The 27,370-nt window shown below is 50.6% G+C and overlaps 2 protein-coding genes across 6 annotated transcripts; one reads left to right on the plus strand and one right to left on the minus strand.

The window, feature by feature from the left end:
- The first annotated feature begins 58 nt into the window (after nt 1–58).
- Nucleotides 59–18,138, plus strand: PTCD1 (pentatricopeptide repeat domain 1). 5 transcript variants are annotated; one of them, XM_027042189.2, is made up of 9 exons: nt 59–191; nt 2,489–2,976; nt 5,225–5,365; nt 8,432–8,650; nt 10,427–10,528; nt 12,458–13,165; nt 14,186–14,302; nt 14,999–15,181; nt 16,848–18,138. In XM_027042189.2, the coding sequence occupies exons 2-9, from the start codon at nt 2,512–2,514 to the stop codon at nt 17,028–17,030; spliced, it is 2,118 nt and encodes a 705-aa protein (XP_026897990.1). In that variant the 5' UTR covers nt 59–191; nt 2,489–2,511; the 3' UTR covers nt 17,031–18,138. The 5 variants fall into 5 exon arrangements, with proteins under 5 accessions (XP_026897990.1, XP_014934828.2, XP_014934829.2 ...); XM_015079342.3 differs by having other exon boundaries at nt 60–212; XM_015079343.3 differs by having other exon boundaries at nt 90–224.
- BUD31 (BUD31 homolog) lies at nt 17,459–27,345 on the minus strand. Its single transcript, XM_015079344.3, has 6 exons — nt 27,164–27,345; nt 25,819–25,953; nt 25,270–25,390; nt 19,627–19,749; nt 19,239–19,405; nt 17,459–17,704 (listed from the first exon to the last, which is right to left on the minus strand). Exons 3-6 carry the CDS (start codon nt 25,361–25,363, stop codon nt 17,654–17,656), a joined length of 435 nt encoding a protein of 144 aa, XP_014934830.2. The 5' UTR covers nt 25,364–25,390; nt 25,819–25,953; nt 27,164–27,345; the 3' UTR covers nt 17,459–17,653.
- Nucleotides 27,346–27,370: the final 25 nt, after the last annotated feature.

A 27,370-nucleotide genomic window follows, 5' to 3' on the forward strand; every position in this document is an offset into this window, starting at 1 on the left:
CCTTTCGCCTGTCCAGACCCGGCCAATAGAGCGCGGAGTACGGGCCGCTCCGCCAGGCCCGACTAGCTGCCCGCCGATCTCCTGCCTCGCCTCGCTGCACCGGATAACCTGCGTCCGCGCGCACCGGGTGGGGAGTTCGCGTAGCGGACTGAGCCTGCGCGAAGTCGGCGGAGACGCGTGCCTACGGGAAGGTGGCCGGGAAGGAGGGCCTGGTGCGCGGCGCTGTGAGGCGGGCACGCGAGTGGGGGCGACGCGGCGGGGTGACGCGGGGCCGCACTGGGGGTGACGCGGGGCTGGAAGTCCGGGCTGCGTTCTCTGGGCCAGACTTTTCGAGTGGGAGCCCATTTGACCTTTCCTGGAGCCCAGTACTTGGGCCGGGACAGGACAGGGGCCGCGAGTGTCACCGCCGGTGTCGGAGTGGGGGACGTCTAGTGAGACGACCGAGGCTCTAAAGGCCGGTGTGGAGTGGTCGGGCTGGCCAAAGGGCCCCTGGGAGCGTCTGCCGAGGGGCGGATCCCCCAGAGTGGCCAGCGGCAGCGCGTCCCTAAATCAGGGGTTATTAGCTTGGGCAGGTTAATGAACTTGGGGAGGAAGAAAATTACACCTTTAATTTTCTCTGTGTGAAATGAGCATTTCCTTCCGTGACGGAGTAACGTTAGCAGTGCCCTAAACTAAGTCGTGATTTCCAGTGGGGAGGAGGGTAAATGATGGTTGGACATAGAGTATCTGCAACTACTTACAAGCTATCATTTACGCCCATCACTGCTTTGACAGGATGACAGAATCTTGGTATTCAGTGTGTTGCAAAAGCAGCGTATAAACTAATGTAGCATGAGTTTGTTTTCAAAACGTTTTGATACCTATTTTGATATCATTGGGTTTTTTTTTCTTGCAGTGCTATGTGTTTCATTTAATGCATATAAGCACTTGATTTAATATGGCTACCTGAAAATTTTAAATTATATATGTGCTCATGTTATATTTCTGTTAGAGTTGCAGGCCTCATCCAACGTGGAAAAGGCCCTTTGTGCTAATGTCACTAGGGTGGTGGTCAAAAGAGGCTGTCCAATATCTTACTCGGACCTGGATTGGAAGTCAGCCCAAGCCCAGTTCCACAGCTGGCCAGTCTTACCCTGATATTCCACTGTACTGCGGCAGGACCCCCCAGCCAGTTGCTCCCCTTCCTGAGCCTCAGTTACTAATCTGTTCAATCTGCAGTCACTTCTGCAGTCTTACCGACTGTGACCTTCTAATATAACTAGATCCTAAAATATTTTCAGGCTGGCTATTCTGGTGTTTTTTCTTTATTAAAGAGTTTCAAGTATGCAGACCAGGATGTCTAGCTGTCCAATAGAAATACAGTGCGAGCACATACGTGATTTAAAATTTTCAAGTACTCGTGTTATTACAAAGTTTAAAAATTGGGAAACTCATGTTAATTTTCTTTAGCCCAGTATGTCCAAAATTATTTCAAAATGTCATGTCAAAAGATTATCGTGTATATATTTTACCTTTTTTTTCTTTTTGGACACAGTCTTTGAAATCTGGTGTGTAATTTGTACTTAAAGCACATCTTCATTCAGACTAGGCATGTTTTAAGTGTTCAGTAGCCACGTGTGGCCAGTGGCCACTATATTGGACAACATACCCCTAGTCCATTTACCCACAGATTTTGCAGAAAAGACACGTTTGAATTAACTTCCCTGTGCAGAGGCCCAGAATGCTGACAAATTTTTCCTAATAATACATTATAATAGCTACGATTTCTAAAATTTCTATTAAATGAAATGTGCTAAAAATACCTCATTTAATCTTTACCCTCGTGGTGAGGTCGGTAGGATTATCCTCACTTTTTAAATTTTTTTTATTTTGTTAATGTTTATTTATTTATGAGAGAGAGAGCGTGAGTGGGGGAGGGCAGAGAGAGGGAGACAGAGAATCCTAAGCAGCCTCCAGGCTCCAAGCTGTCAGCACAGAGCAGATGCCGGGTTTGAACTCACGAACCGCGAGATCATGACCTGAGCTAAAGTTGGACGCTTAACTGACTGAGCCACCTAGGCACCTCGGATTATCTGCATCTTGCAGCTGATGATATCTAGGCACAGGAAGGTCAAGTAATGGGCCTAGTCCCACAGGACTCAAACTCAGCTCTACCTTCAGTCCCCGATCTCTTAAATCATGGCTTGATAATATCAATAGCTTATGTCTGTCGGGTGTTTACTATGCCAGCACCATGCCGCAGGCCATGTATTCGAAGCCTCATTTGATCATTGCTACAGTGCTGTAGTTGACCCCAGTTTACAGGGGAGGAGACTGAGACCAGAGCAGCCAGTGCTGGGAGACTCGTGGATGATGGTTTGGCAAAACTGAAATCTGAACCTGGGCTTTCTAATCTCAGAGCTTGTGCTTGTACTCACTTCTGTGTCCTCTTTCTGCCTTTTGTGACTACAAGACCAGTTAGACTTCATTCTTTTTCTGACCTTGCTAGGCCCTAGAGGGGAAAAGCCAGAGATGGACCTTGTGAGATTCGTCCGGCTCTTCTCCGGCCCTCGCCCAGTGGGACTGTATGCCCTTCAGCACCTTGACCCTCTCAGAGCCAAATGGGCAGGAGGCAGGGAGGGGCCTAAATGGCTGAGGGCTGTGGGGCTGACACAAGCCTGCAGCAGCTCCCCCTCTCAACTGCCCCTTGGCCAGGGGAACCAGAAGAACAGGAGCAGCGTCAGCTCTGACCTGAGCCAGCCTGGCCCCATGGCCACTCAGGAGGAAGAGGAAGAGAGCTTTGGGACCCTCTCCAACAAATATTCCTCAAGGAGAATGTTCCAAAAATCGACAGCCCAGTTGTATAACCTACGGCTCAGGGAACAGAGTGTTGATGAAGATGAGGAGAGGGACCTGGAGCCAAAGCCATGGCGGGGCCGGAAAAACACCCCTTACTGGTACTTCTTCCGGTGCAAACACCTGATCAAAGAAGGAAAGGTGAGGGAACCTTTGGATTCTGCTGCTCCTGGGTCTACTTCTTGGTAGTTCAGTATTCTTGAAGGGCCACCCTACCTTCCCTATCTCTAAATATTTGGATGCTCAGGGCTCTTCTCTGTCCTCACTCACCCTGGGTGCTGCACTAGGTGACCCACCAACCCCCTTGCTGTCAGGGTCCCCCTCCTTGTTACAGTTCTCATGTTGGTATCCTCAGCCCATCCTTCCCAATCTGCATATCCAGCTACCTCACCATCTCCCTTACACTTACCCACATTCATCTGAAGGTTTTGTTCACAGCCTTGTTTTCCCTGCACTGTCTTCATCTCACTAAATGGTGATGCCTCTCAGGCCAGATGCCTTCAGGCCATCCCCAACTCTTCTCTTTCTCTCACCAGCTCCAGGTTCAAGATGTTTCCAGTCCTAACACTTCCCTCAGGGCTACCCCTAGCCTTAACCTTAGCCCCTCAGCTATCAAAACCCTTGTCACTGGGCTCCCTGCTGCTCACACCACCTCTTTCTCCCACATCTGCTTGCAGCACAGAGCCATCCTATTAAAGCAGAAAGAAGATTCTTTCCAGGACTCTCAATGTGTTCAATGACATTGATGTTCATTTTATTAAGTATTGATAAAGACATTGCATTTATGTTTAAAAATCTCTTAGGGGTGTGTGTTGAAGATTTGGGGAGTGAAATGATGCAATGTCTGGAATTTGCTTTAAAAAATTCAGTTTGGAAGGGGCGGGAACAGGGTATGGTGAAACAAGATTGGCTGAACATTCATCATCATTGTAGTTCTATTCTCTTTTGTGTGCGTTTGAACTTTTCTTTCTTTTCTTTTTTTTTTAACGTTTATTTATCTTGAGAGAGAGAGAGTGTGAGCAAAGGAGGGGCAGAAAGAGAAAGGGAGAGGGAGAATCCCAAGCAGGCTCCGTGCTGTCAGTACAGAGCCTGACGCGGGGTTCGATCTCACTTACTGCAAGATCACGACCTGAGCCGAAATCAAAAGTCAGACGCTTAACAAACTGAACCACCCAGGCACCCCTGTTTGAACTTCTCCATAACGAAAAGTTGAGAAACAGAGAAGTCAAAGCCTCACAATAGCTTATGAAGGCTGCCAGATCTGCCTTCCACCCTCCTTAGCTTTCCACTCATCTCCCCCTCCCTCACTGTGCCACAGCCATTCTGGCCTCCTCTCTGCTTCTCCAACTCCCAGGGAGACTCCTGCCTCAAGCCTTTTGCACTGGCTGTTTTCTCAGATAGCTGCATGGTTCCTTCCCTCGCCTCCTTCAGATCGCTGTTCTGTCATCTTCTGGTTGAGGCCCTGCTTGGCTGTCACATCTAAAACTGAATCTCCCATACCCTTCTTTTGGCACTGCTTGCTTTATTTTTGTTTTAAAACCTATCACCATTTGACACAGTGTATATTTTTCTTAGTTATCTCATTTGGTGTCTCTTTCCACACTAGAAGATGTGTTCCATGAGGGATCTCCCTCTTGTTCATAGCTGTATCCCAGCGAATAGACTTTGCCTGGTACATAGTAGGATTCAGTAATTACTGGCTGAACCGATGGACAAAGAAAATAATTAAGTTGTAAAGGAGTGAATTGAGGATTTAAAGGGGGTGGTATAGGAGTAGGGATGGGGTAGAGACGACTATGGGCCAAGGGGATTTGCAGCCAGAGGAAGCTAGTCATTCAGGGCTGCCGTCTTGTGCCATCTCAGGAGGCTGCTGCTGTGAATGGCCCCCTGTGATTGTGCAGCACAGTGGCCCTGAGTGTACCTACCAAACTGGCCAGAACCCAGTCTCCCATCCAGCTTAGACCCAGGGGGCTGGCACTACAGATGGGGTCACCAAGGAAGGAGGGGGAGGGCAGATTCCAGGATCTGCAGAATTAATATTTTCTGAGGACTTACTGAGGATGAGGCCTGGCTCCACTCTAGGCCCACAGACAGGCAAAGACATGGCCCTGCCTTTGAGGACTTTAACATCTGGCTGGAGGGAAGGCAGGCATGGCAAGGGGGCTGAGAGCTTTTGTAGGTGGTGGGAGTTTAGGGGGCTTTTCTTCCTGGCCACCATGAAGCTCCCTTGTTGCAGAGCACAGGAGCCAAGAAGCTGGTGGCAGAGACCCAGGGCGGATGTGTGGCTCCTGGGCACGCCTGGGAGGGTCCCTCAGTCTCAGTCTCCTTCCCTTTTGCTGAGGGTCTCTGAGGCTGACCTGAGCCCCCTTCCATGCCCCCCCCCCGCCAGCTGGCAGAGGCCCTGGAGCTGTTTGAGAGGCAGATGCTGAAGGAGGAGCGACTCCAGCCCCTCGAATGCAACTACACGGTGCTGATCGGGGGCTGCGGGCGAGCCGGATACCTGAAGAAGGCCTTCAGGCTCTACAATGATGTGAGTGGGGGCTGGGGCACGGGGCCAGAGGGGTAATGCTCCAAAGAGCATGGGCTTTAGAGTCAAAAGGAACTGGGTGCATATCATGAGATGTCACCTGCTGGTGCATTACCCTGGTCAGACCGTTTAACCTTCCCAGCCTCTGTTTCATCATCTGTAAATTGGAGGTGGTCTTGGAAGATTACATGAATTTGTAAGTCCTCCGACCAGGGCAGGCGCCACCCGACCTCTTCCTTTTCCACTGCTACCCACCCCCAGTTTGTTTCTCCTCCTTACCCCCCACGCTCTATGCACATGCACACCCTTCTTTCAGAAAAAAAGGGCTTTTACTTCTCTTGGAAGATGATTTTACTTTATATTCATCCACTTCTTGTGTTGTATTTATCACTCACAGAGCCAGGACGCTGTTTCTTTTGTGAGTCAGGAGAGAGCTTTGCCAAAGAGGATAGTAGACTCCAGTATAAGAGACCCCATCCTCTCTTGGAGCCAGAAGCTGGGAGCATCCTTTCTCCCAGCAGGACTTGTTGGCAGCCCTCGGCTGGTCATTTGGGATGCTCTTACTGTAGGCCTGATCATCCCTGGCTGGAAGCAAGGGGGAAGAGTTGTGGTTACAAATGATAAAGTAACATGTCCTCTAAAAAACCTAATTAAATACCATGGTGTAGAAAGACATGATCAGCTAGCCAGCAACGAGCATTCAGGTGGTAAGTGAGGGGCAGGTGGGGCGAGAGGGTATTTATTGTGGTTCTTGGTAAACAGTCCAGTAGCAGGCACTTCCTTACACTTGGGGGATCCTTAAGGGAATTGGCACATGTCACCTCGGAGAAGATCCGTTCATTCTTTTTATTCTCTATCAATTTGCTGCTTTTTTCCCCCAATAAACTTTTTATTTTGGAATAAGTTTAGATTTATAAAAAAGCTACAAAGATACGTGTTCCCAAATACCTCTCACCTAGCTAATCCCCATATTAACATCTTACATAGTGAAGGTACATTTGTCAAAACTTAAGAAACCACCACTGGCACATTACTGTTAACCAAACTCCAGACTTTACTTGGATCTCACCACTTTTTCCATTGATATCCTCTTTCTATTCCTGTATCCAGTCTGGGTTCTCATACTGGCTTCTCCATTTTGTGATTATTATTATTTTTTTTGAGTTTCCTTTTTTTTTCCCCCTGTGACATTGACAGATTTAGGGAGTGCTGGTCAAGGATTTTATAGAATGTCTCTCAATTTGTACTTTTTTTTTTAATTTAAATTTTATTTTTTATTTTTTAAAATTTGCATCCAAATTAGTTAGCATATAGTGCAACAATGATTTCAGGAGTAGATTCCTTAATGCCCCTTACCCATTTAGCCCATCCCCCCTCCCACAACCCCTCCAGGAACCCTCAGTTTGTTCTCCATATTTAAGAGTCTCTTATGTTTTGTCCCCCTCCCTGTTTTTATATTATTTTTGTTTCCCTTCCCTTATGTTCATCTGTTTTGTCTCTTAACGTCCTCACACGAGTGAAGTCATGTGGTATTTGTCTTTCTCTGACTAATTTCACTTAGCATAATACCCTCCAGTTCCATCCATGTAGTTGCAAATGGCAAGATTTCATTCTCTTTGATTGCCGAATAATACTCCATTGGATATATATGCCACATCTTATTCATTCATCCATCAATGGACATTTGGGCTCTTTCCATCCTTTGGCTATTGTTGATAGTGCTGCTATAAACATGGGGGTACATGTGTCCCTTCGAAATAGCACACCTGTATCCCTTGGATAAATACCTAGTAGTGCAATTGCTGGGTCGTAGGGTAGTTCAATTTTTAGTTTTTTGATCAATTTGTACTTTCTTGTGATTAGGTTGGGGTTATGGGCTTGGGGAAAGAATATCACAGAGGTGAAGTGCCCTCTTCACTTCGTGTCACGGGACCTATCACAAATGACATTACCTTCTTGGTCACTTGGTGAAAGTAGTGTTTGCCAGGTCTCCCCACCTGTACTGGTTTTCTTTTTCCATTTTTCTGTGGGTGTCCTTCATAGCTGCTACTACTGTTGTTGGTTACTTATTTGTCTGGTATGATTCTTCCTGTCTAGAGCATGAGCTCAATGAATACAAGCTGTGTCTGTCCTGGTAACCACTGGTGGCCAGTGCCTGGCTTGTAGGAAGTCCTCATACACGTCTGTTGTATATGTGAGTCCACACAGAGCACGCATCATCCATTCTCAAAGTCAGGATCACCATCCTCATTTTTCAGAGGAGGAAATGGAGGCCCTGGCAGATAAAGTGCTATGTCCAGAGTTACCCTGCTTGAGAGCACTGGAGCTGGGATTTGAGCCCCAAACAGCCTGACTCTAAAAAGAAGTTTCTTTACACTCCTCTGCAAGCAGCTTGTCACCTGCCCTCAGTCAGGTGGCCTTCGTCTGGGAAATAGCACTTGGCTTTACCAGGAGCTTCTCAAACTCGAGCTTGCTCAGTCACCTGGAGGGCTTCATAAGCACAGTGTCACCCTCACTCTTGGGTGTGTGACTCTGCAGGGTGGGGGATCCTGAGATGTGCTGCTAGTGTGGGGGCCACTCTCTTACCTGGCCCTTGCAACAGCCTTTCAAGATGATGGTATCACCCCCATTTTTCCAGTGAGGAGCTAGCTTGCCCGTGACCACTCAGGAAATGTGGGAGCAGGGGTTTGATTGTTCCCTCCTACCTTTCCCCAGACCACGTCCACCCCATGGATCTTCACAGTCAAGGTGACCTCGTCGGCCAGTGGGTGGGAGCATCTGGAGGATCCTGCTAAAAGCATCGCAGGCCCAGAGTGGGCTGATGGCCATGGGGAGGGTGACTTTGGTGCATCTGGAGTGCAGGGTTAGCTTTCAGAGTCCCTCTGGCTGAGTCAGGGTTTTGGAGAAGTAGGCCCTGGCATATTGCTCAGCTCCACCTTAGCACAGGCCCTGCTGGGGGCCTGTTTAATGGAGGAACAGAGTCCTCTCTAGCTTCCTCTCAGGGCAGCTTGTCACCTGTGTGTCCAGCTGACCCCAGAGCCACTTCCAAGTTTCTTCCCATCAATGCAGATGAAAAAGCGGGACCTGGAGCCTTCAGATGCCACATATACGGCCCTGTTCAACGTCTGCGCTGAGTCCCCCTGGAAGGACTCTGCTCTGCAGAGTGCTCTGAAGCTCCGGCAGCAGCTCCAGGCCAGAAACTTCCAGCTCAACTTGAAAACATACCATGCACTGCTGAAGATGGCCGCCATGTGCGCAGACCTCAGGATGTGCCTCGATGTGTTCAAGGTGAGGGTGCCTCTTCCTTCTTCATCCCCCGCTTGGGGCCAGTCTCACGTGGCAGGTGTGAGGTTGTGGCTGCGTCCCTCGTGCAGGGGTCAGGGGTGGCTTCACAACTCAGAGGCCTCGTGGGACACATAAAGAGGCCCCTCCCCTGTGCAGGCAGGTTGTGTGTGCCGCTGTGTGCTGTGTCTCCCTGTGCGGGACTCGGTGGTGCCGCAGAGGAGGGCGGGGCTTCATAGCGCTGAGGGCAAGTCAGCGCCCAGCAGGGCAGGCCTCCTGCCTAGAGAGAGCAGTGGGAAGAAAAATCCTGGTTTCTGGGAGGGCGGAGTCTGGCAGGTCAGTGTGCCAGGTTTGAGGGGAGCAGGTGAGTGGGCTCATGGGAGTGCTGAGCAGGGGCCCGAATGCCTCAGGGCTTTGGCCTGCAGCCTATTTTATTCCCCAGCTGCAGGGTTTTTATCTCCAGTTCCGGAGAAGGAGACAGTGAGGGAGGTTTAAGCAGGGAGGACCGAGAGCAGGGTGGTGGTTCTGCACTCTCAGGTTGTGAAGGGAGATCAACATGAGTTAACACCCAGACAAAGGCTCATGGGAAGCAGGGAAGGCTCTAGGTGCCTACGACCAAACCTCAGGAGAACTGGACACACCCTTGGCAGCGTTGTCTTCCCTCAGGGCCGGCCTGCTCTCTACTTTTAAGTTCTGTCTCACTCTTCCTGTGACTGACCGATGCTTTTCCTCACTACTCCAGTGAGGTCCCACCTGCGCACTGCAGGAGCCAGGACCCGATGGAGTGTCTAAGTACCATGTGGTGCGGGACAGCCTTTGACCAGTCCCTGGGTTGGCTGCCTTGAGCCGGCCTGGCCTGTGGGAGAGGCAGGATCATGGGGTCTCAAGTCTGGAGACCTCCCTGAGTGACAAGTCCCTCTAAAGGGTGCTGTGTGAGAGGCTGGTGGCTGAAGCTTCCAGAAGAGGGCGGTGTGGCTGATAGGCCTCTGACCTGTCCAGAGATGGCATTGGTATTTTATGCAGGTCACTCTGGCTGATGGGGGAGAGGGCCCAGTTCAGAAAGAGCAGTGATTGTCCAGGAAGAGGGAGCATAAACTAGAAGCTCACTGAGATGGAAGAGTTGGTGACTGAGGGGGAGACGGGAGAGCGGCAGCAGACCGGAAGGGTGGGAACACCCATGCTCACAAGAGGGACAGAGGAAGACAGGCTTAAGGAGACTCTGAGGTGCTGAGTGGTGGAAGAAATTTCAAGAAGTCTGGCCAACCCCGACAAGCCCGGGAGAGGCCAGCGCCATGAGCGCGTACCATGTGCAGGCCCCACACCTTTTGGTAGGGTTGTTCCAAAAGTCCTCTAAGGCACGTCCTACCTGTGACCCCACTCTACAGATGAGGAAGCTGAGGCCAGGGAGCTTAATGCCTTTCCCATGCTCACAGCTGGCCTATGGCGAAGCTGGGACCTAAAGCCAGTTCTGTGCAGTTCCAGTGCCTCAAGCACAGGGGCTAGAAGTGGCTGCGGGGATGGTCTTTGCCAAGGGGCTGCACAAAAGTGATCGCTTCGGCCAGGAAGAGCAGCCTGGAAGGAGAGGAGGACGGAGTGCAGGCAGCAGCTGGATGGCTGTGCTCAGGAGCTTGTTCTGAGCCACTCTAGAGCCAGATTCAGGTCCCACCTCTTCAGGATGCACAGCCTGGGGTGCGCTAGGAGTGTCTACCCTGAGTCAGCCCCATCGGGCCCAGGACTGGGCTCTGCCACAGTTCTCAGTGTGACCTCTGTTCCCTCCCCCAGGAAATTGTCCAGAAAGGGCATGCAGTCACCGAGAGGACCTTCAGCTTGCTGCTCATGGGCTGCATCCAGGACAAGAAGACGGGTTTTCGATATGCCCTGCAGGTCTGTCCCTCCCAGCTCTGCCTTCCTACCTCTCCCGCTGTGCACCTGTGTTAGGTGCAGATGATGATGTGTGCATTTGAGCGGCTGTGACAGCCCTGTGCTGGGTGTTTTTATATTTGTGGTATTTTGGCCCCTGCAAAGCACATGGCTTCCCACCGTTTTACAGATGGCAGGGAGAGGAGGCCCTCAGACGTGGCATGGCTGACCCCCAAGTGAGGGCATAGCCAGTCCTCTCCCACTCTACCGAGTGGCCTTCTGTGCAGCTAGCTCAGATCGGCTATGCTCACGGTCTCTGAATGCCCATAGCACACTTACCCAGAGTGCTTGTTCAGCCCACCTCCCTCAGGCCCCCACTCAGCATCTCTGCAGGTGGGACCCAGGGGTCTACATTTAATCCTGAGAGATTCTCGTGGACATCGAAGTTGAGACACACTGCTCTGATTCCACCTCAGGTCCCCCGAGAGAACCCCCCCCCCCCCAATGAAGTGGGGTGGTGGTATTAGGAATGGTACCACAGCTGCTTTCGTAGCTTCTCACAGGTGGGGAGGACCCAGAGCTCACCTAGAGCCCTCCCACTTAAGGCGGGGCCCACAGACCGGCAGCTTAGCTTCACCTGGGAGTTTGCCAGAGAAGTAGGGTCTCAGCCCCACCTGGGCCTACTGCGCCTAGATCAGCATTTCAACAAGATCCCCAGGTGGCTGATCCACATGGAGTGTGAGCCCATGTGTCCCCTGGGACAGCCCTGACCAAAAGCTCGCCTTCCCTCTGCAGACTCCCTGGAAGCAGTAGCTTTATAGTGAAAATCAGCCAAGATCTTGTTCCTCCCTTTCCTTGTTCTAGATCTGTTCTAGTTAGAGGTAGTTTGTAACGCTAATAGCTGGTTTGTGTTTTGCACCTATTAAACTGCTCAAGCTAGGCACCAATAGCCCCGTTTTACAGACAAAGAAACTGAGGCTCACAGAGGTTAAGAAACTTGCTTAAGGTCCCAGAGCTACAAAGCAGAGCTGGGATTTGAACCCACATCCGTCTGACTCTTAGAGCCCAAGCCCCCACTAAACCTCAGTTCTGTCAGCGTTTCCCATGGGGGTACCTGCTGAGATCCTTGCCCTTCTTAAATCCCTGTCTGATGGGCAGCAGATGTCTTGCAAGCTGCACCCACCTGGGCCTGACCAGCCCTTACCTTGTCTGCACACTTACCCTGACAAGGATAGGAAGTCGGATGTGAGCTCTCATCCCACTGAAGGTGGCCTTCTTTTGAGCCCACAAAGGCAGTGAGACCAGTGAGCCCTGTGTGGCATCTCATGGCATCTTAGAAATGGCGTGGTTTTGGTGTCAGACTGACCCAGACATGATCAGGGCAGTCCTCTGTGGAAAACACACTTGAGTGTGCAAGGCACTGTGCTGTGGGATAAAAATGATCTCAAGAGGAAACAGGGCTGCCAGCTTGTGAGGCACTCTTCCTGGTTGAGTCCCCTTCCACTGTGCCTGCTCTCCAGGAAGTGTGAGAAGGCTGCACGGGGCAGGGCACACAGTGAGCACCCAGGAAGTACAACTAAATCCAGTTCTTAAGTCATTCTAGACTCTTCCGGAACCTAGCCTCTCTGATCGTCCCTCCCCAGAGGAGTACAGAGAAGGCAGGCAGAGACCCAGGGCAAAGTCTGTTCCCAGTACAGGGGCCTTGGGAGAGGACAGAGAGATGAAATTGCGAGAACAGTTTTGGGGTAAATTAGAGGGAGGACAGGGGTCCCTCCAGAGAGTCCTCAGATTCTCAGGATTCTCAGTTGTCTAGAACCTGGCGTTGGATTAGATACTGCCCAGCTCCTTCCTGTGCCCTTTGCATTTACCGAATGGTTGTTGACTCCCTGTGCCGGCTCTGCCGAGGGCTTTTCTGAGAAGGAGCACAGGGCCAAGCTTGTCTCTCCCCGGTAGGTGTGGAGGCAGATGCTGAGTCTGGGGCTGCAGCCAAGCCAGCATGGTTACAACCTGCTCCTGGGGGCAGCTCGAGACTGCGGCCTGGGGGACCCGGAGGTGGCCTCGGCACTGCTCCTGAGGCCCAGGGAGGAGACAGTCTTGCTCCAGCCCCTGGCAGGTGGGTTTCGGGCAAGGAGGAGAGCCCAGGCCCGGGGGGGCGACGGTATGTCAGTCAGGCTGGACGTGGAGGCCCTGGAGAGGCAGCTGTTTCTGGAACCTTCTCAGGTGCTTGAGGGCCCTCTGGAGCCTCAGGAAGCCAGAGGCCCCAGCAAGGCCCAGCCCGAAGTGGAAACCAAGACAGAGCCTGACCACATGATGGCCCTCACTTCTTTGGCCCCAGAGCCTTCTCCCCGGGGGCCGGAGACCAACCTCCTGACCTTGGGAGCAGTCTCCCCAGCTGTGGTCTCCTTTGGGACTGTGACCACCCCGGCTGACCGGCTAGCCTTGATGGGGGGCCTGGAGGGCTTCCTGGGCAAGATGGCAGAGCACGGGCTCCGACCCAACATCAAAACCCTCACACTGCTTGCTGAGGTGTTGGAGCCCGGGAGTCCCGCGGAGTCCTCACTGCTGACCGTCCTGGACATGCACCAGGTGGAGGCTGATGTGACGTTCTTCAACACGCTGATGAGGAAGAAGAGCAAGCTTGGAGATCTGGAGGGGGCGAAGGTGAGCGGCTCAGAGGCAGGCACCAGGTTCAAGGCTGCGGTCCCTCCTTTCCCTTCCCTCCTCTGACCTTCTGACTGCAGGACCTGGCTCCCCTGCAGGGTGTGTCATCCGTTCCTGCAGTAGGTGGCCAGACTGTCTGGGGCCTCTGTTCTGGGCCTGGGCCTGAGCCTGGGCTTGGGCAAAGCTGACAGTCGAACGGTGAACCAGCCAGCCACTCTCCCCATCCCTGTTGAGGAGCTCCCAAGTGGGTGGAGGCAGACATCAAACATCCTCACACTGCTGAGGGGCACATGGGACACGTGGCCTAAGAGGCTGGTGGCTCCCAAGTGTGCCCACCCTTCAGCCACAACCCCTGACACACACACACTGATTTAGCCCTCTGTGTTAAATGCTGTTCTACAAGCTTCCCATCCTTTCCTCTCTTCACTGGCTGCACCACAAGGCTGTGCTGGTACAAGGCTTCCCCATTTCACAGATGGAGACACGGGAGTCCTTGTGGGATTTTGTCCATGTGTCTTTGTCACGTCTCTTTTGTCAGAGCACTGACCTGGGCTCTTGTGGGCTCTTGTGTCTTGTGAAGAGACACAGCCTCTGCCTTCAGGCCCTCAGTGCAGAGCACACCTTCTAGACAAGGTAAACATGACAGAACCCCTCCCTGAGCCGGGCAGGCTGCGAGGCCATCTTCTTCCGCAGCCCCTGGCCTGGGCAGCCTCGGCCGTTACTTCCCACGCTGTTGTTGGCGCTGTCTCCTGCCTTAGACACTGAAGGCCGAAGGCCAGGGTGGATGACCGACAGTGGAACAGAGACAGGAATGTGAAGGGATTCATGTTCCCATTCACGTTCGGGGAGAAGACAGGGTAGTCCTGCAGCATCTAGTGTGGCTGCAGAGGGGGCTGCGAGGCCCCCGAGCATTGCTGTGCCCCCGAGGCCTACAGCACCCAACCGGGGCTTCAACCAGGGAAGGCTCTGGCTGGGCCGGGTGGGTTACAGCTTACAGAAGTGCCATGTCTGTCTCCACAGGCTCTGCTACCACTCCTGGCAAAGAGGGGGATCCTTCCCAACCTGCAGACGTTCTGCAACCTGGCCATTGGGTGCCACAGGCCGGGGGACGGCCTGCGACTACTCGCAGACATGAAGGTGAGTGGGTCCTGGCCAGGCCAGGTGCTGAGAATTCGGGGGGGGGGGGGTACTTGGGAAGAGAGGGCCTGGGCCCTCCTGAACCCCCAGGCCTCTGCACCCAGACAGCATAAACAGTGTGCATGGGGGTGGGGAGTAGGGATGCTCTAGCTTCAAGTGTATAATGGTCATTGACCCAATGTGAGAGAAAGTGGACCCTGGTCAGTTGCTGCAGGAGCCGGCATTGAAAGCAGAGGGTGTGACAGTCTTCAAGGTGGCTGTGGTGGGAGAGATTGAGGGAGGTCGTGGGGAGAGACTAGGCCCGGTTCTGGAGGGACGGAAGGTATGACCGGAGCAGGGATCTATCAGAACTTTGGGGGCAGGGGTTGCGGTAAACCTACAGCCAAGAGCCGAAGAGGTGGTCTGCACGTGGTTTACTGCCCGAGTCCACTGATTTCTGAGCAAGTTCTTCAGGGCTGAGAGGGTAGGATCCTCAGCTGGGTGGGCTGGGCCTGCCATGTGGGGGCACACGCTTTCCTCCTGGAGCAGGAAGGACAGCCCATCGTTGCCACAGGGTTCTGCCCTTCTTGCCCTGGTTGCTGGTCTGCAGAGCAGGCCTGAACGGCAAGGTAAGCCCCCTAGCCTGACACGCACGGTAGGCTGCTTTGTCCCAACAGTGGCCATCTCCTTGATGATTGTATGTCTGTGATGTTCCAGAAATCCCAGATGACTCCCAACACCCACATCTACAGCACCCTCATCAACGCCGCCCTCAAGAGGCTGGACTACACCTATCTCATTGACATCCTGAAGGACATGAGGCAGAACAGAGTCCCGGTGAATGAGGTGGTCATCCGCCAACTGGAGTTTGCAGCCCAGTACCCACCCAGCTTTGATCGGGTGTGTGCACCAAGTTCTAACTCACCTGTCTTCTCTTTAACCACCCCTGCCTTTCCCCTCACCCCTAGGGCCGGCCTTTCAGCGGTGGAATTCCGTTGCTTTAAACTGTCAGTGGCTTCCCTTAGGAGAAATTCCAAATTCTTCAAAACACAGCCCGTGAGTCTCTGTCCCTGTGGCTCATTTCATCTTAGGCTACTCTTCCCTGTATTCACGGTCAGTCCTACTGGCCTCTTTCCTGCCTTGGGGTTTTTGTATTCCCTCTGCCTTGATAGGCTCCCGTTTTTCCCAGAACTGGCTCTTCATCCTGTGGGCCTCAGTTTGAATGACTCTTTCTCAGAGCTGCCCCACTACTGCTGCCCCTTCCCATCACGTACAGCACTGTTCCTTTTTGCCATGCTTCACAACCTGTCATTACACGTGCACGTGACTTTCACCTTTGCAAAACCATAAGCCCCTGGAGCTGGAGACTGCCTGGCTCTGCTGGCTCCCCGGGGCCTGCCCATTGCCCAGTGCCTAATACAGTCTGTTTGTCAAGTGAATGGGACAGCAGCAGCAGTGAAAGAATCTGCTTTGTACTGGCCACTTCTTTCCCTGTTGTTCTGAAGAGAGCAGGCTCGGGGGCAGGGTGGGGGTAGGGGGCTCAGATTTTAGGTCTACGGAGCCAGACTCTGTGTTGAGTGGCTCCAGAGCAGCTGTGGCCTGGAGGAAGGAGCACAATCCCAGGGGGTAGGGAGTTGGCAGGGACACAGCAAGGCATGGGGTCAGGGACAGCCATGCCGGTGCAATGCTGGAATGCCATTTTGAAGGCCCAGTAAGAATTCATGAGATGGCAGTAGAGAGCGTGCCTGGCAGAGGGCACATCAGGGAGTATTTGGACAGTTGGTTAAGTCTTCTCATTGGTTCTTCCGAGTTATGTATTTTGGATGCTAATCTTTTGTTGGCTCCATGTTGCAATATCTTCTAGTTCGTAGATCTCTTTACTCCATGGTGTAGGGCCCTCGGGGGGTCTTCTCAGGTTCAGTCAAGTCACCGGACTACCACAGGCCCAAAGCTTATTGGATTCAAATCACATTTGTATTCCCTTACGACGGTTATGTATTTCCATTTGAGATGGTCAGGTTTTTGTTTTATGTACTTTTAGGCTGTATGAGATACATACAAATTTAGAATGGTTGAATCTTTTAAATCAGACTGTTTGTCATCATGTGGTAACAGTCTTCAACTTGGACATTTTTGGGGTTTTTTTGTACATATTCCTCTGCCAGCTTTCCTTTGGGATCTGCCAGGTTCATGCTGTTTGCTCCTTTCCTGCCTGCCTCTCCAGAGACCACTACAGCAGTGCTGAGAATGGAGAGAGGCACTCAGGCTGTGGAGGCAGAGTTAGGGGATTCTAGCTTGGGGGGCTGGGGTGACGTCCCTGGTGTGGCACGGCAGCTCGTATTTCGAAGGAGTGTTAGCAGAGGAAGTCTGGTCTACCCCACAGCAGCTTTGTCTCTCTACATAAGCTGCTCAGGGACCGAACAACTCTTCTGCCCTCTCCCTTTAACCAACTAGGAGCAAGAACATCTTCCCTGAGGCCTGAGCCAGCTGCCATGGCTTGGGAGTAGCTACAGGTAGCCTGCAATGACTAATGGCTCCTCTGAACCCCATGCGTTTCCATTTGTAGTACAAAGAGAAAAACACCTACTTGGAGAAGATTGATGGCTTCCGAGCTTATTACAAGCAGTGGCTGAAAGTGATGCCAGCAGAGGAAACCCCCCACCCGTGGCAGAAGTTCCGGACCAAGCCCAGGGGGAACCAAGACGCCATCACTGAGGCTGACATGGACAGAGGCCTTGGAGGCAGGTGAAGGGAGGCCCCGGGGACTTCCGGCAGAGCTGGAACAGAGTGCGTGGTGTTTACAGGGCTCCATGGGAGCCCCGGGATGCTTTCCATAGCTGACCCACAAATGTGTTCCAGTGGCCTCCAGCGCAAGGGAATGGTCGGGCCCAGAGGAAGCGCTACAGCATTCTGCAGGCATAGGTACGAGGACACACTGGGCCCAGGGCCTGACGAGTCCATGGCAGGTCCAAGAGCAGACCAGCTGACCTTGGCACGCCCTCTCAGGTCATCCTTGCCCCCATCACCGATGGGGAAAGTGAACTGGCTCGGAGTCACACACCACCTACAAGGTAGAGTCAGGATTGAGTCCCAAGGGTGACGGGTCCCTGGGGTCTGGTGCTCACCCACTGGGTTCTACAGATGGCTGGCTCTCTGAAAGAACAAATGCAGGGCCCAAAAGGTTTAAAAGTTTTATTTCTACAAATCACAGCTGATAAACACCAAAGCTTTAATATGTAGAGACCATGCTCCCACTCGGGCCTGGAGCACCGCTCTGAGAGAAGAGCTGCTCCCAGGAGAGGGCGTGATGCGACGGGCAGAAACCTGCGAAGTCCAAGGTTCAGGGTGAAGAGAGGTCAGGGCCCGAGGGCCTCAGCCAGAGCAGCCCCGACAGCCGCAGTGCGTGCACTCGATGATCCGGCCCTGCAACAGAGGACAGCTGAGACACCGCACTTCCACCACGTGTCACCCCTCCCCCCACACGCAGCAATCCTCCCACCAAGAAGGTGGTGGGACATTCACGGTCTACCGTGACACTCTTCAAAAAGCCCTTCATGATGGATGGAAACAGCTACTGTGGACCCTGAAGCTACACTTCTGTGCACTTAATATATGCAAATTCTATGTACATGCTTATCCCCCCCACCACAAAAGGAAAAAAAAAAACCTGTGAGCAATTCTTGTTATTCTATGAAGTGAGCATGACACACCCTTCAATACGCTGGAAGTTGGGTCTGTGTACTACTTGGGGCTCAGTGCCAGGGGCCTCTGGGCTGGGGAACTTTCTAGTGGGGGCGCCGGGAAAGAGGATGTACACCTGAATCTGTATGGCAGCCGAAGAGTCCTATCCCCTGGACTAGGTGGTCCCCAATGTCTGGCTAGGGGCTTACCCAACAGAAGGCCCTAGAGCAGTGGTTTGTGTTGATTTTCCTTTTTCCTGTTTTGGAGGAGCAAGACCCTTACCTAAGCAAACAAGATCAGAAGGTGAAACTCAACTAAAGCTAAAGCAGGCTCTATCCTGGCCGCAGGGCTGGGGCAGCACCCCAGACCCAATGCCACCACAGAATCCTGGGGCTCTCAGAGGGGAGGCTTCTGCCACTTCACCACCTCTCCCTGCCCCTACCAGAAAATTCACACCCAGATTCTTCCCTTGGGGAGGCAGCCCTCTCCGATGCCTCCTGCCCTTTGGCCTTCCAGGTGATTCAGGGAGACAGAGCTACCTGCTGAGCTAAAGCCCCATGCCTGGAGTCAAAGCTCTGTAAACTGTAACTAGTGTGCAGCATAGAGGGACCTGTGATGAGGCACCTGTGTGACAGGCGGCCAACTGGGAGGCGGGCAGTCCAGTCTGACCACCTGGCTCGGCCCACAACGAGCAGCCAAGGGTGCTGCACTCAAAGGCCACTAAGGGTAACATCACAGTAACTGTCTGCCTCCCTTCTCTAGCTCCAGTTCAGAGAGGCTGACGCTGTCAGCTCAGCTACTGCACACCCAGCATCATTCCGGAGCTCCCCAGAGAACAAGGTTCTGACAGAAGAAATACAGTGTAATTCTGAGGAAAAGGAGGCCTGGAAAATAGGGTACCTGAAGAGTGAGCCCCAGAGGGGAAGGACAGGAATGTCTGCTTACTGGCCTGTGCTTCCCTGACTCAGCCTTCCCACCCCCAGGTCATACATGAGGAAGGACTTCAGTAACTTGCCCAAGGGTGGAGTTGAGACTGACCCCCCCCCCCCCCGCCAGACCTAACACGCCATTGCTGCCAAACTGCCGGGTGTGGGTTCCCCGAGAGAGCGATTCCCTCTCTCGGGAATGGCCAGCAGGCCATCCAGCAATAAGGACTACATTCCAGCCCAACAAAACAGTGTAAAATCCCCTGGCATCACCCAGGACACACTTCTGAACTGAAAAAGGAACCTCCAACTTGATCATCAGATGTTACAGGGGCGGAGACCTCACTTACCACTTCCAGCTTGCTTTTGGGGACCCGGCAAATGCAATTCGTCCCAAAATTGGTGTCCCGTGTCTGAATGCACCGCAGGCAGCATAAATTCTCATACCCCTGCTTTTTCCATTTTGCGATCAGGTTTTTGTCTGCGTAGCCTTCTTTAATACAATATTCGTATAGTTCTGTCCAAAAAATGGGGAAAGGGCATCAGACCATGGTATAACACAGCTGCCCCAACCCATCACCACTCTTCCTTAAAAAGACTATTTCGCCAACAGTGGCCCCTCCCCGCCTTTTTTAGTGATAAGACAAATGACATTTGCTAAGGCTGTAAGAATAAGAACCATTAAATAAATGTGAAAGCCACTCAAGTTGTCCAGGCCAAGAGAATTTAGCTAATTACCTCTGCTTATGGCTTTCCGCTTATAAAAGAGGTCAAAAATATAGCGGGTTTTCTGGTGGTGGATCCTGAAGATGGGCCACAGAGATTCCACTTTCCTCTTTCCCTCATGAGGTTCTGTTTCAGCTGGGGAGAAAAAGGGGTGTGTTTGTTTTGTTGTGGCAGGCAGCGTTCAATCACGGGTCACGATGTTTTGTTTTGTTTTTTAAATAACTAGGGATAAAGAATAAATCCTACTTCATACCCTCTAGGTTTGCTGTCATCAAAGTGACCGTAACAGGTGTTGATGTGGAAAAATTGGATCATATGCTGTTGGTAGAAATGTAACATGGTGCAGCCTAGCCTCTCTGGAAAAGTCTGGCACTTCCTCCAGGAGTTAAACACTAGGTATATTCCCAAAAGAACTGAAAACACATGCACACAAAACTCCTCTATGAATGTTTAGGCGGCATTATTCACAACAGCCAAAAGTAGAAACAGCCCAGCCTCAACCAACTGATGAATGGATACACCAAACATAACCCACCCACAGGACAGAATATCATTCAGCCGTAAAAAGAAATCAAGTATGGACTTACTACAACACGGATGAACCCCGAAAACATGAAGCCAAGTGAAAAAAACATCATCCCCAAAGCCCACCTACTGGATGACTATCTGCAGAGACACAAAGTAGGTTAGTGGTTGCCTCAGACTGGGGGGCGGGGGAGGCACTACTAAAGGGTGCAGGGTTTCTTTTGGAGGGGTTAATGGTTGCTTGACTCTGAATATACTGAACACCCTTAACACTTCAAAAGGGCAAGTTTTACAGAATATGACTTCTGTCTCAATAGAGCTGTTATTTTAAAAAAGATAAAAAATGAGCCACATGATTTAAACATGATTGAAGTGGCAATTCTGTCTCTTAGCAGCTCCAAGTTGATCTTTATCACCTTGACTCAGTTTTTAGAGAATGGAGAAAGGGGAGGAGTGGTCAAGAAAAATGTGCCTCCATTTCTCCAACTTTGGGGACATTCTATGACTTAGGATGTAGAACTCAGCTCCACGAACAGGATTCTGTGATCCAAGCAAAAGGCAGGTGTTGAGGCCTGAGCAGTGTGCACTGTGTGCCTGCTGCAGCTGAGGCCCTGATCGAGTGCTGAAGACAAGGCAGTGGGGCAGACAGAGCAGGTCTGGAGCCCCGTTCCGAGGAGGGAAGCAGATCAGCACCTGGTGGTAAGTGGTAGAGGCCAGAGAGAACACAGAGGGGATGGCAAGTGGGGAGAGGGGGGACTGCCACTTTATACATGTGATCAAAGAAGGCACAAGAGGGTCATCTGATCACAGACCTTAAGAAACAAGGGGTGGGCTGGGGACTGGGCAAAATTGGTGAAGGGGATCACAGGTACAAGCTTCCAGTTAGAAGACAGGTCCTGGAGATGTAAGGCATAGCATGGGAACTATAATTTACAATACTGTATGGTATGTTTGTAAGGCCTGGATGTCACATTGTGTTAATCATTTCATATACACATATCATGTGCATGTGCATGACTTAAAATCATGTGCATGATACAAAACATGCATGTTTTATATCCATTAGATCCCAATTTAAAAGGGGGAAGGGAGTGGGGCATTGGGTGGCTCAGTCGGTTAAGCAGCCAACTCTTGATTTCAGCTCAGGTTTTGATCTCATGGTTCATGGGTTCAAGCCCCATGTCAGGCTCTGTGGTCATAGTGTGGAGCCTGCTTTGGATCCTCTGTCTCCCTCTCTGCTCCTCCCCCACTCATGCTCACTCACTCTCACAAACATCAAAAAATAGTTTTAAATAAAAAAGGGGAGGGGCAAACATGTTTATAAGGCAAACAGCAATGCAAAGGCCCTGAGGCAGGACTACTTAGGGATCCAGGAACAGCAGCTGTGGGCAGGGGATAAGGGAGAGAGACGGGATGGAACTAAGGAGGGGGCTGCAGTGAGACAGTGTTTGACCTGGAAGGCCACACAAGGACTTTGTTTATTTTTGAGAGACTGAGACAGAGTGCAAGTGGGGTAGGAGGAGAGAGAGAGAGAGAGAGAGAGAGAGAGAGAGAGAGAGAGGGAGAGAGAGAAGGAGACACAGAATCCAAAGCAGGCTCCAGGCTCTGAGCTGTCAGCACAGAGCCCGATGTGGGTCTGGAACCCACGAACTGCAAGATCATGACCTGAGCTAAAGTCGGATGTTTAACCGACTGAACCACCCAGGTGCCTCAGGACTTTGGTTTTGCTCTGATGGGGAAGTGAACCACTGGAGGGTCCAGAGCAGACTGTGATCTGACTTAACAATTTGAAGTCCTCACCCTGGCTGCTCTGTAGAAACGACTGTAGGGAGAGAAGTAGGAAGCTACCGAAGTAATCCAGGTGAGAGTAGCTTGGACCATGTGGTGGAATTTAAAAGCAATCAAAATTTAGACTTGTGGATTTTCTAACATTGCACTATGGATAATTTAAAATGTACACAAAACAGCATATTGGACCCCCAAGACCTATCACACAGCTTCAAACATTTCTAGTATTCAGCTATTTTTATTTTATCTGGTTCTCCCCACTTCTGGGGGTGGGAGACTGAAGTATTTTAAAGTGATCTCAAACCATCAAGTGTCACATTCATAAATATCTATGTATCTCTAACATGTTAAAGACTTTTAAAAAAGGATCCACAATGCTAATATCCCACACAACAAAACCAAGCATTCCTCCTTATTAGCATCCGTACTCAGTTCAGTTTTCACTCATTGCCTCAAAAACACCTGCTGACAACGCATGTGTTTGAATTAAGGTCCAAACAACATCCAGACGTTGTACTTTGTTGATCTGTCTCACAACATTCCCTCCATCCTGTCACCCTTCTTAGGAATCTGGATGTCTTAGATGCTTGGATAGGAAGAAAGAATGAGAAGAGTCCAGGATGGGTCCGTGGTTGTGGCCTCAGAACGGAAGCAGCTCTGGGGTGGATGAATGGTTCAGTTCTGGACATGGTTAAGTTTGAGATATCCAAATGGGGCCACTCCATAGGCAGCTGGTATACAGAGTCTAGTTTTGAGTCACGGCTGGAGAAGATGTGGTCACCTGGGCAGAGTGTGGAAAGCCATGCATCCGGATAAGCCACTGAGGGAAGGGCACACTGCTGCCTAGGCTGCAGCTGGAAGCAGAGTCTCCCTCCCCGAGCTTTGGTCATTTTTCAGTCTTTTAATCATAGCAGCACTCCCATTTTTAAAGTCCCGTTTGGACCCATTTTCCCAAAAGCACGTGCACATTCTTGGATGTTGTTTTGTACAGGTCCACACACAAAGTGGAACGCTGTTTCTGGTGGCTGATGCAGAGTCCTGCCCCTAGGAGGATAGGGCAGGAAGAAAGGCCGGGGGTAGGGGCATCATGGCGCAAACTAGATGTAGCTTTTTGCCACTTTGCTAATGCCAAAAACTTCAAAAGCAACTGCCCGTTAACTTCAAAACCTTGGCAACAATTCTTTTAAAATGTTATTGTTTAAAAATCTAGCTAAGGGTTCATTATGCAAGTGTTTATGCTTATTTTCAACTAGTTTAAAGTCCTTATAAAAGCAGTTATTTACAAGTCCTGGTTATAGTCCACAGAAATAGTGCCTTTATTTCTGAGTTACCCACCAAACTCCCCTGCCACAGTTTCCCCCATCTCTGCCCCTCAGTTGCTATAATCAGGCTCTTTGGGGACCTCCAGGGCCACAGCAGCTGTACAAAAACTTGAGTATGACCTAACAGACACATAAAGAGCCAGGCAGGGTCAAGAGTCAAGCTAGCAAACACTGGGGACAAACTATAAGAGAAAACGGGAACTCTCCATCTGCTTCAGTAAGTGTGAGTTGTCCTGTAAGTGGCCCTCAGATCAGGACAGGCCTGGTAATGCCACTGGCTTTGGGCTCCTCTGTGCCAAAAGCCACACAAGGGTCCCCCATGTCTAGGAGTGTGGCTACAGATACCACAGGCAAAAGTTGTGCTAGAGGCTACAAACGAGGAACCAGCAGCCCCAGCCAGCCTGAAGGCAGGCTTTGTTTGGCTCCTTTCACAAATACCTGCGGTTTTTTGTTGCTGTTGTTGCTAAAGTGTGAGCAGGGGAGAGAGAATCTTAAGCAGGCTCCATATAGCATGGAACCCAACGTGGGGCTCAATCCCATGACCCTGGGAGCATGACCTGAGCCAAAATCAAGAGTCGGAATCTTGTTTTTTTAAGTTTGAATTTTAAATTAGAAGAGTTCACATGGGGGCACCTGGGTGGCTCAGCTGGTCAAGCATCTGACTCTTGGTCTCGGCTCAGGTCATGATCTCACGATTTAGGAGATCGAGCCCTGCATCAGGCTCTGTGCTCTCACACAGAGCCTGCTTGGGATTCCCTCTCTGCCCCTCCCCCGCTCATTCTCGCTCTCTCAAAATAAACCTGGAGAAAAAAAAACCAGTTGACGTAAAACAGCTGGATTTCTGGCTTCTCTTGGGGAACCCCCCCCCCCCCCAGAAAATTTGGCAAAACTTAGCCTGGATCCCAAGGTAAAATGGGCTTCGGGTGAATAGCAGCTCCTGCCCCTGTCCAGTCTGCCACATCCTCAGAGTTTCCTATTGTTCCCAACACTAAAGCCAAGTCTGGTGCCACCTGCCATCCACTGTTTTCTTCATAATGGAAGGAAGGACAACATGAAACAGGTCTTACACCTGTGAGTTTATCAAAAAATGGGAATGCGAAGAAATGCTGATGGCCTATATGATTAAACAAAAATGGAAGAGAATATTTCTTTTGGAGACAATTTTCAAGGACTCACAAAATCTTTTCTATTATAGCGCTCTCCAGGTTCCTTTATTTTGAATAGAGATCGGTTTGGGGAAGAAATCTCTCAGCCAAAAATGACCTTGATTACTGGAAGTTCTAGGTATTTAACAGAAGTTATCTGATACAATCAGTTTTGGGGAAAAAAGGCAACGTGACTTAACAATGATTTAATAATTATTGCTGGAGGTATGACCTCATAACAAGGGTTAGTTACCAAAAAGCTTTAAAGAAAGGACCACTTTAAAAAGCAATTTAGTAAGTAGTTACACTGTGATCATATAAGATGTAAGGCTCATGGTTTCGGATACATTTTCTAAAATCATACTACATGATTCACAAAGTTCAGGATCATCGACATTTTTTGGGAACGTACATTGTAAAAAGCTAGTGTATAATGCAGAAACAAAGTGATGATGAAACCAGTGTCAAAGACCCAATATTTTTATTAAGAAAAATAATAAAACTGTTTCAGAAAATGTGAAAATGAAAAAGGACAGGATTTTCCAAGTAAACATATTTTGTAAAATTCTAAATATGTACCTAACCAAAATAGTAACTAATTATAGGTCTGCTATTCGATCTTTATTCTCTAAAGCTTTCATATCTAGTTGGCCCCAAAATGGCTTTGAGGACCTTTTCATTGGTGCCATCCTATTTTCCAGGACATAGAACATTCCTGAGTTAATAAGCAAACAAAACACATCAGTGTCAGGAGGCCATAGTGGCGCTGCCTGTCTCTTCCCACTGATACTTGCATTTATGCCTGGCCCCTGGGGGGTCATCTAAGCCTGTGACCCTTAGACACACCTCACCCAGTCGTGAACTCCCCCACTCACCTTCTCTCATCTTTTGATCTAATTCATCCAGTGTCGGCTCGATCAACTCCCAACCATCTGGGGGAGCTTTCCGGCTTCTTTTGACTTTAGGCATGTTTCCCACAAGATAATTTGCAAAGATCTGGGGGAGGAAAATTAAATGGATTGGTTTCTGAACCTGAGATCCCCAAAGGCCTTCACTAGCCACCATTTTGGTGCACATTCACTTCCCTTACTCTGTTTCTTCATCTGTAAAATGGGGATAATATAATCTACCTATAGGACCATTGTGAAGATTTAACTGTAGTTATATGCAACATGCCTACATTAAATGTGTTTAATAGACTTTTTGGTGTTATCATTAACATCACCTATGAGCCTGGCCCTGTACTGGATATTGGGAACACAGAACAAAGAGTAAGACACAATTTCTATAGTTGAGAAGGTGACATTCTAGCAAGGAGATAGAAAGTGACAAGGCAATTACAACATAGTGTGGGAAGGACTATGGTTGGGAGAGCAAGGGAATGAGCGTTTAAAAGGGAAAAAGATGCTGTCAAGTCAAAGTACCTCAGGGTCTGCTTCCCAAGAGTGTAACAGAAAGATCTCTGATCTCTTCAGTTACAAACTCAAGTTCTTGTCCAGCTCTACCAATTACTGTAACTTTGGGGGAGGTCACATTCCCTTTCTGGTCTTCAGTCTTATCTGTAAAACGAGAGCAGTGAATTAGCTTGATTGCCAAGGAGTTTTTGTTCATTTGTTTGTTTTTTAAGAGAGAGAGCACACAAACAGGGCAGAGAGGGAGAAAGAATCTTAAGTAGGAGCTCAGCACGGAGCCCAACACAGGCTCCATCCCATGACCCTGGGATCATGACCTGAGCCATATACTCTACCAGCTGAGCCATCCAGGCACCCCCAAAGAATCTTCAAATCCAACAAAGTATTACATAAAGGCAAGTTATATAAAGTCCACACAATTAGCCAGTCCAAATCTAAACAACCACATTTTTCAAGCCACAAGGCATTTCTAGGTGGCAAAGCAAATTCAAGTTAATTACCTCCTACTGTGCAGCATAGCAAACTCCTATCCCCCAAACTCATCGGTCCCTCCCTTCTGTGGGGTGCCTGACAGTTTACAATGTCCACTCCCCCCCCCCCCCAGCCTTCTTTCCTTAATCCTCCACTAACAACCTTACGGATGAGAAATGAAACTTCTGCAGGTAAAGTCAGAGTCACACAGCTGAAAACTGGCAAAGTATGACTCGGATGGCGGGGGGGGGGGGGGGGCGGGGGGGGCTCCTGACTCCCAAATCAGTGGTCTTTGGACGTATCTTCCCTGCTCTGAAGCTAGAGATGGTCAGAATCTGGACCCTGCCCAAGCGCGCCCGGCTGGAAGAACAAAGATACGGGACACCAATTTGCTATGACCCAGGGAAATTCGAGAGCCTTGGCTCATCTGGAGGTCAGAGGACAACCCACAATAGAAAACTGGTAGGAAGCAACTAGATCAAGGGGTGTCGGGTGGTGTAAGAGGTGGTAGCGCTCGTAAGAAGAGCGTGGAAAGGCATTCGGAGCTAGGGAGGGAAAACATTACAGTCGCGACTGTACAAAAGGCTCATTGAGAGGACATCTGGGCCGAGCTTACAAGAACAAACAGCATTTAGACAGAAAACATTTTCGGGAGAGAAAACAGTGGGAGGAGTGGGAACCTAGAAGCAATAGAACCCCTAAACCCATTCCCTGGGCAGAACGAACCAGGCGCCGACTCTTCTCGGGAACTCACCCTGACCTCCCGCTCCAGAAGCCCGCACCCGTCCCAAGCCAACCGCTCCCACCGCCTCTGGGCCAGTGCAGACCTCCGATTCCTGGCCTTAGCGGTCACCAAGGTACTAGAGAACACAGGAAAAGCACTCACCTGAACCACCGTCGCCGTCAGCCGCCTCTTTATCGACGGCTTCCGCTTCCCAGGCAATCTCTCCAGGATGAGGTCCTCGCGGATCCCCTCCCTTTCTCGCGCTGAGATTGCGTCATTTTAGGTGTCTGCAGCTCCGCCTGTATAAATTCCAGCCCGCTGTTGCCTTTTGCCGTCACTTCCCGGGGGGAGACCGGCAGGCTCACGCGT

Source organism: Acinonyx jubatus, chromosome E3 (assembly GCF_027475565.1).
Source record: "Acinonyx jubatus isolate Ajub_Pintada_27869175 chromosome E3, VMU_Ajub_asm_v1.0, whole genome shotgun sequence".
Lineage (NCBI taxonomy): Eukaryota > Metazoa > Chordata > Mammalia > Carnivora > Felidae > Acinonyx > Acinonyx jubatus.

Coding starts and splice junctions, on each gene's coding strand:
- PTCD1 (XM_027042189.2), top strand. CDS start 2,512: ATGGACCTTGTGAGATTCGTCCGGCTCTTCTCCGGCCCTCGCCCAGTG. Junction 14,303..14,998: donor GACTACTCGCAGACATGAAG/GTGAGTGGGTCC, acceptor GTGATGTTCCAG/AAATCCCAGATGACTCCCAA. Junction 15,182..16,847: donor ACCCACCCAGCTTTGATCGG/GTGTGTGCACCA, acceptor TTCCATTTGTAG/TACAAAGAGAAAAACACCTA.
- BUD31 (XM_015079344.3), bottom strand. CDS start 25,363: ATGCCTAAAGTCAAAAGAAGCCGGAAAGCTCCCCCAGATGGTTGGGAG. Junction 19,750..25,269: donor AGATCAAAAGATGAGAGAAG/GTGAGTGGGGGA, acceptor TTTTCTCCCCAG/CTGAAACAGAACCTCATGAG. Junction 19,406..19,626: donor GCGGAAAGCCATAAGCAGAG/GTAATTAGCTAA, acceptor TTTTTTGGACAG/AACTATACGAATATTGTATT.